Below are 8,906 nucleotides of genomic sequence, written 5' to 3'. Positions count from 1 at the left end.
TCTTGAAATCCAAGTGGCAAAGGTTTCACTCTAATTCATGAAAATGGTTATGAGGAAAAACTTTTTCCAGTAGATTTTAAGGATCTGATAAAGATCAATACGAATATTGGTTGTATTAATTGCATTCTCAAATTCACAATATGGTTACGACATCCCTCTTTATAATTTGAATTGTGAGGAATGTCAAGGCATTGTTTAAACTTTTAGGAGATATGTTTATCATCTCCTGAAAGGGTTTGAACACATACACTGTCCAGATAAAGTACATAAGCTTAAGATGCCTAATTAGAGGCTTGATGAAGCACTGCAAAATAGGAATATGCACTTCCATGAGAAAGTTAAAGGGGTGTTGATTTCTAGCAGTCCAGTTTATTTCTAAGTACATGTCAAAGCTAGTGGGAGCATAATTGTTATCCTGGTACAACTAGTTGACAATACTATTCATAGAGAACCATGTCTCTAGTTTGCAAGTTATGAAAGTTGGGAATTGTTTCGCTATAGTGGACTTAAGGGAGAAGGCACTCATACTTCGCTATGAATCTAAAGGATTAGATCATATAATTTAATAGAACTTAGTCAAAATGCTATATAAATAGTGTGTTGAAATGTTTCAACATAGGAGATTCTATATGAAAATATTATAGAAAGAGATTGAACAAATATCAAACCCTTATGTAAGATATAATGAGTCGCATCCCATATGCTTCAGATGTAATACCAATTACATATGTTATAATATTCGCTTATTCTAATTTATCAAATGCTCTGATCATTGTGAGAAAAACAACTAGCATTTTAAGTAACTAGAGTTATTAAACAAATTATCAAGAACATTCTGAGGATTCGTTGCTTGTGGATAGTTGGAAGTATGGTATTGTTTTGGAAGGACTGTAGTGACACGTTTGAATTGAGATGATTGTTGGTCAGAATTGATGGTCATATGGGAATGTGGAAATGATTCCATAATAGAAGATGGGTATATGGAAATGTTTCATAATAAGAGTTGGTTATAAAATCTAAATATGAGTTGGAAACTTTAATGCAAGAGAAGTGATCAAGGAGTATGTCTTGAATTTCAAACTTCATAACCAAGGAATTATTTTGAGTAACAAGTTCCACTGGAACATTTTGTAATATCGATGGCTCAGTTTTTATGAGTTTAGAACCTCGACATCTCAGAAGGACAATGCATGTAAAGAAGAAATTGCACTATATCTTAGATAATGATGAGAATTAGGAATTGTGAAATGAGCATCGTTGGAGTAATGCTCAGTCAATTTGTTCATAAAGGAAGTACCATAAAGAGACATAGTACGCAATTTTTGTAACATGGCATGACTGATGTTATTTAATTCAAGTGGTTAGTTGATAAGTCAAAAATTATACAATGAATAAATTTATAATTGTTATGGTGATTAAATAATAGGGATTTATTTATATTCAATGGGTTTGATGTCATAGTTAATTAGTTTATTATTGTGTTTAACATTCCATGTTTACTTCGTGAATAATTTTATTATTCAAAATTTCATAGTTGTTCATACTTTTGGAAGTAAGTAGTGAATTAGAACTATCATGAATTGTTTGTAGATTGTGTATGGAGATTAGAGATTGCATAAGGATTGTTGCAATATTCATGAGTACTTAGAAAATGGAGATTTTGAGTATTGGATAAACCCACGCTTAGACATTACTTCATGGATTCAATCACAAGTAATTCTAAGATGATAATATCAACTATTCTTAAAGTAGAGATATATAATTCATAGTTTACTAGATTTGTTTTACTCAAATGCATCTCGTAACTGGAAAACATTTTATAAGAGGTGCTATGTCATTACCATTTTTTTTGTTAATTTGTTTTCTAGAGATGTTATGTCATTACCATCAATAGTTATCAATCTTATACAGATGAAATCGTGATCTTCTTTCTATACAAATCTAAGAATCATGCTTTTATTTTATCTTCTATATTTCCACTCATAATTATCTTTTTTTAACATGGATGTGTAGTTAAAGGGAGGTTGGTAAAGGTGGGCTATTAAAGGACAAACAATTTGAATGGATTAAAGGGTAAAAAAAGTTAGTTTCTTACACATGGTTATTGTAACATACACTATGCCCTTATAATAGTAGGGTATAATGCTATATCAAGATGCCAATTGTTATTTATATGTATAGTTATGAATTATGAGATATGATCACAATTTTAAGATTGCAATTTTCCTTAACTTTTGACAGGTGTGCACCTAGAGGTCATGGAAACGTTTTATTATGTCAGTCTATTGGTGGCCAGATTGGGTGAATCTGAGGCATGTCTCTATTACCAAACATTACCTTGAATACCAAGCTTTTGCAATTGGGTCATGTCACAAGAATGCATTGTTTATCATCAAATATTCATCATTGTTATAATTTTGTGTCACACCCCAAAACCGAGAACGGCGGAAACGTTCTGGGGCGGAGGACGTCATGTAACGTATCACAACAATGCAAAATAGTAAACAAGCAACAACATCATCCATTGCATTAATAGTATAATTTTAAATACATGTGTGTTCTTTCATAGTATAAAACAACATAATGAATGTTCAAAATAAAAGACGAGTCTTGACTGCTCCGTCTTCACAAAACCTGGTCGTCGTACCTGTCTATTTGTGACCTGAAAATACAAGTTATTTTGAAAGCGAGTATCAGCAATAAAGCTGGGGAATTCATAAGTATTTATATGTCTTTGATTTGTAAAAACTATAAAGGAAAGACTTGTAAATGTTTGAAGAAAAGTTTGTATAAGTACGAAAATGTTTGTAAGTAATTGTAAACGTTTAAAAATCCAAGAAAATCTCATATTTCCTACTAGTATAAAAAATAATCTTCTACCAAGACCCAACTGTTTTGAAAGTTTGAACCTCTACTTAAGTGAAGGTTTTTCCTTGTACAACCTATTATTATTCAAATCTAATCTACCTCATCGATTATGTGAATGTGACACAAAGTAAAGGTAATAATAATATAATAACTGGAATTGTATCCTTTTGTATCTATCGTATGTAAAGTGTAAGTACTGTAGTATTTGTAATAAGTGACTACTATTGTACTAATTGCCTTAATTGAGTAATAAGGCATAATGTGATGGCTAGATCCCATATTAAACGCTCCTCTGTCAAGAGATTCTAGACCCAAACGCGACCCCTGCAATGATTGCAAGCCGTTAACATCCACATTATTATGATCATGTATACCCAATATAACTATCACCTTTTGTTTAAAACAATGCGTTTGTGATTCATTGGTATAGTTAGATCATGTAACTGTTCCATGCTATAGCAACGTATTATGTTTGTTCTATTATCGTGTATTGTATCTTCCTCCCTGTTTCTCTTTATTGTGTGTTCTTTTATGTTATCGAGTATTGTAATTGTATTTCTGTAATTATATATCTTCATATAGTATATATTGTATTAGTATAGACTCATGAATGAACTGACTCTTGTGTGATTCCTTGTACTTGGAATAGTAAGTAATATCTGCTAACTATACCTATTATAGTTACTAGTAAGGTACGTGTATAACCGAAAGTGTGCCCTTGCTACCCAAAGGTACTGAACTGATTGATGGAACTTTTATGTCTATATATGTATACATGATATATAACTAATATTTAGACGACATTCGGACTAGTAACCGATGCCCTAAGGCCACATCCCAATGAGGAAAAGGAAATAAAGCGAGCTAGCCGTCCTAAGTCCTTTAACCATTACTTATATAACTATACATATCTAGGCATGCATTTGACAATATAAAAGTATAAAAGAAGTTTTGTAAAACCTTTGAAAAGTTTAATAACTAAGAAATGATGACTTGATGTCAGTTTATAAAACGATTTGAAAGTAGTTTGTTTGATAAGACAATTTTAAGTATAAGGAAAACCTTTGTTTGAAACACAATTAACAGAGTTCGAAAGGAAACATACAGTATGTAAGATAGTTTGATAAAGAGTTTTAACATGTAAAATGGTTGAGAAAGTCATTTGAAGTAATAAGTTTGGTAAAACAGCAAAACGTATAGTAAATCCATTTGTATGCTAGTTATTAATCACATGTGATTGATATAATAACTAGCATGATTCAACTTGTATCCCCCCCCCCCCATAAAGCATTTATAAACATTTAAAACACATTTAAAAGGTTAATTAAGGAGTATGAACTCACCTGATGTGAGTGGATTGTATGGAAGTGTCGGACAAGTGATTGGTGTCAATTGAAGACTTAAACACACACACTGATCCTAATAACATATGAAGACATATGTATGCATACAATTAGTGATTAAAACACTAATTAGACAAGTTAAGACATCCTAAGACATGAAAAACACTTGATTAAGTGCTAAAAGTCCTAAGGATTTCATCTAAGGGTTGTAGGACTTAGGTTTTAAGTTTAGGGTCCAAGGGTAAACTCCTTATCAGTTTACGACCTTGGGACCAACTCCCTTGGAGTTTACGATTGTAAACTCATGAGTTTATAGCCGTAAACTCATGGTACTTCTACCAGTTTGTGTCTTGAAGCCTATAAGTCATAAAGAAGCATTCTTACTTCATGTCTAAGCCTTTGGAAGTGATTGTGGCATCAATTCACTCCTTTGTGGAGTTTACGGCCCATGGACCATTTCTCCATGTGATTATGGCCTTAAACTGAAATGATTCATGGTCTTTTTGATGTTTTAAGGTCCTAAGTACATCAAGGATATGATCTAGACTAGTATCCAAGACTTGGTAAGAGATTAGGGTGCATTTTGCCTCACTTATAGGGGTTTATGGCCCAAGAACATGTCTTTGCCGTAAACTCCTTGGATCATGTGTTTCTTTATGATTTCTAGGCTCTAAACATGTTAAACCTAGTGTACAATGAGTTAGAACAAGAGTACTTACGATCTAGGAGCTTGAATGGTTGTTTTTGGCCAAGAACACTAGTGTGTGTTCTTCGTGTTTTTTCGTGAAACTTGAAGATCTACACAAATAAAATGATTTCACGGATGAAATCATGTAAGATCACTAGTTCATGTAAGATATCAACTAGTTAGGACAAGGAACTTACAAGATTTGAAGATCGGGGATGAAGATCGGGATGATACTTGAGAGGATTTGGGAGGAAATCAGCCAAGGGAAAGGAAGAATGAAACAAATGGCTAAAACTTGACCATATAGGGGGGACTTTACGGCCAACATGGAGTTTACGGCCGTAAACTCCATTGTTGTGGCCGTGAACTCCTTGTCAAGTTGTTTATGGCTCGTTCCTTGTTCGATAGCTTCAGCAAATAAACCCCGACACTTATCACTTAAGTGTACAAGGCTCAGAACGCTCAAATAAACTCCTAATTGTGCTAACAGATAACAACAATGAGTTTGACTTTTAATGAAGTGTTTGACTGTACAGGATAGAAATTTTCGGGTTGTCACATATTGTTCCTACTTCTTTGAGAGAATATAACAAGCTTTATAATTTAGTATAAAATGTAACTCATATTAGCATTGTATTACATTTATTTACTAATTGATTAAATATTTTGTATTTGACATACTATATACTATATATATATATATATATATATATATATATATATATATATATATATATATATATATATATATATATATATATATATATATATATAATGCAATCGATTGTATTTTTTGTGCATGATATGTTGTATTGTATTATGAGATATTAAATGTATGATTTAATTTAAATATTAATAAATGAAGAAAAAATATTTTATAAATTATCAAAAATCATCACACAAAATGTATGTCAAGAATTTAAACAAAAATGTCAAAAATTAGAACATACAAATAAGTGATCGTATGTTGTAAATTTATGCCATAAATGTACATCATAAATATATGTCATAACTTTAAAACACACAAACCTCCGTCATCTTTATTTATTACTGTGGTTTTAATGACATATTTGTATGTAATCTGTACCCCCTAAATGACAGGTAATGTGTGTTATTAAAGTCATTTTATCTAGTAGTGATCATATATTTAACAATGATAGTAACCGAAGTGAAAGTTGTTTCTTACAGCAACGGTGCTTAGAGGTCCCTCCGATAACCAAGGCAGCCAGAAAACACCAAGAGGCCAACAACAACAATAAATGAGTTTTTTTGAGGTTTTTTTTTTAAATAAGAAAAGAAAGGTCTAATGAATAAAAATGATTTGAGGTGAAAAGTAAATCGATATGGGCATGGGATGATTGATGGGGTAGTTAAAGGTTAGGAGATTTTGAAAGGTATGAGTTTATTTTTCAAAAACAAGGAAATAAAAGTCTAATGAATGGAAATGATTAGAAGTGAAAAGTAAATAGATATGGGCATGGGCTAATTGATGGCATAATTAAAAATTTTGAAATTTTGAAAGGTAGTGCCACGAGTTACGTGGGGGACCAGATGTTTCCATTTTGTTCAAAAAGATATAATTTTTGTTCAGAATAAGAGGAGGAAACACCTGAGGTTCATGCATCCTTTTGTTCTATAGTATCTTTATAAGATTATAATATAGAGCTGTTACAGTAGTAATAAACGTGGGAATAAGTAAAGACTCCTCCACCATTTAGGCTTTTAAAATTTGATTGAAGTATCAAGTTGAAAAGTAAAAGTAGCGCTTCTCCATGCATGCTATATATATGGACCTTACACATCTCCTAAACAACTCAACCGGTGAGTAACAATGGCGATCGATATGACCATCATCCTCATGATCTCCTCTTTCATTCTCTCCATCTACTACATCTTCAACAGAAAACCCAAGAGTTCCAAGCCTCTAAACCTACCACCAGGCCCACCAAAGCTACCCATCATTGGAAACCTCTATCAGATTGGACTAGCACTCCCGCATCGTGCTTTCCTTGACTTATCCAAGAAATACGGCCCCATAATGAGCCTGCAACTCGGACAGATCTCCATGGTCGTCGTCTCGTCACCTCGGTTAGCTGAAGAAGTACTAAAAAATCACGACCTAGCCCTCGCAAGCCGCCCATATGCACTTCTTGCTGATATTCTGTTGTACGGAGGCATTGACATTGCTTTTGGTCGTTACAGTGATTACTGGCGACAAATGAAGAAGATCGTCACCATGGAACTCTTGAGTGTCAAGAAAGTTCAATCCTTTATGGGCTTTAGGGCGACAGAAATCGATCGTTTCACGGAGGTGGTTCAATCCTGCGTTGGAAAGCCTGTACACATACGTAAAAGGGTTATGAAAATGAATAATACTGTCGTGTGCAAGTGTTTGTTTGGAAATGATTGCAGACAACAGGATGTGTTGATCGAATTGGCTGAACAAGTGGTGGCGTTATCCAGTGGGTATTATGTTGCTGACCTGTTTCCTACGTTAACTTTCCTTTCTACCATTTCTGGGATGAAATCTAGGTTGACGAAGATTCACAAGTCTCTTGATAACATTTTTGATGAAATCTTTGAGGAACGTAGAATCAGAAGACAAACAGTTGGTCCAACAGAAGATGATCTGATTGATGTTCTTTTCAACATCAAAGAGCGTGGTGGTCTTCGGTTCCCAGTCACTGACAACAATATCAAGGCGATCTTTCTGGTATATATACGTTCATTTATACTATATATAGTTCACTTATGTCATAGTATTCATTATGTTGGTTTTTTTCATTCTTTACGTATTATAAAGGTAACTTAAGTAATAATATTCAACTACATATATCTTGTTAATTTCTTCTCTATTAATATACTTATTAAGTTTGTTGCATGTGACATAAGTTAATGACTTTTCTAAACGTGTTTAAATAACTTTTAATTTGAATGATATATCGCAGAATATGCTTATAGGAGGAACGGATACAAGTGTTGTAACGATTGAATGGGCAATGACAGAGTTGATGAGAAACCCTGACGTGATGATGAAGGCTCAAGCAGAAGTGAGAGAAGCATTTAAGGGAGAGAAGACAATCGCTGAAACTGAATTACATAAGTTGGTTTACCTTAAACACATAATCAAAGAAACTTTAAGACTTCACATTACTATTCCACTATTACTACCAAGGGAATGTAGACAGCAGGTTAAAATTGGTGGGTATGATATACCTGTGAAAATGAAAGTTGTTGTTAATGGTCTTGCATGCGGAACTGATCCTGAATATTGGGATGATGCACAAACCTTCAAACCAGAGAGATTTGAGAACACTTCATACGATTTCTTCGGCACAAGCTTTGAGTATATCCCGTTTGGATCAGGGAGGAGAATTTGTCCTGGGATTGCTTTTGGTTTGGTGTCTATTGAGCTCACTCTTGCTAGATTGCTATACCACTTCAATTGGCAACTTCCTAATGGATTAAGTCCTAAAGATATTGACATGACTGAGAGTCATGGAGTCACTGCAATTAAGAAAGATTCATTGGAGGTTATCCCAACTGTTTTCATTCCGTTTTGATTACTAATTCGTTAAAATTAATAGAATAAAGGTCCTTGAAGTCGATCAATATTTATCTTTTTCTGCATTCGATGTTCATTGTTAGTTTGTTACCATTGCAGTTAAATGTGAGTGATGGATAACTTAAATAAAATCCCATGTTTTATGTCTCCAAAACTTGTCAAAGGTATTTGGATGGATTTTGTCTATTTCTTTTTCTAATGGCAAATTTGTTTAATAAAAATAAATAAATTTCACAGTTTATACGAAAATTCGAGTTTGATACTATGTTATTTTTGTCTCAAATTAGACGCTCAGTTTACCAATTTGTTAAAATTTTGACTAGTTAACCCGATTGTCTGCAGTTTTAATGACGTGTCGGTTTTAATAAGGTGATACTTTTTGTGAAATCATATTCTAGATGTCAAAATAAAAATATATATAAAAAAACTAAAATATAGTAAG

General features: G+C 33.0%; 1 protein-coding gene across 1 annotated transcript; it reads left to right on the top strand.

Moving 5' to 3' along the window:
• The first annotated feature begins 6,660 nt into the window (after positions 1-6,660).
• Positions 6,661-8,651, top strand: LOC145100709 (cytochrome P450 Tp9025-like). The gene is made up of 2 exons (XM_079037874.1): positions 6,661-7,612; positions 7,848-8,651. Exons 1-2 carry the CDS (start codon positions 6,731-6,733, stop codon positions 8,460-8,462), a joined length of 1,497 nt encoding a protein of 498 aa, XP_078894000.1. The 5' UTR covers positions 6,661-6,730; the 3' UTR covers positions 8,463-8,651.
• Positions 8,652-8,906: the final 255 nt, after the last annotated feature.

This window comes from Lactuca serriola, chromosome 4 (assembly GCF_051521515.1).
Source record: "Lactuca serriola cultivar US96UC23 chromosome 4, Lser_US96UC23_V15, whole genome shotgun sequence".
NCBI lineage: Eukaryota > Viridiplantae > Streptophyta > Magnoliopsida > Asterales > Asteraceae > Lactuca > Lactuca serriola.
The sequence above is the reverse complement of the archived record's forward strand: the minus strand, read 5'-3'. Positions and strand labels throughout refer to the sequence as shown.

Bases quoted from the DNA above. Each gene is read 5' to 3' on its own strand.
- LOC145100709 (XM_079037874.1), top strand. From the start codon at position 6,731: ATGGCGATCGATATGACCATCATCCTCATGATCTCCTCTTTCATTCTC. The intron at 7,613-7,847 runs GTATATATACGT...GATATATCGCAG, and splicing joins ATATCAAGGCGATCTTTCTG to AATATGCTTATAGGAGGAAC.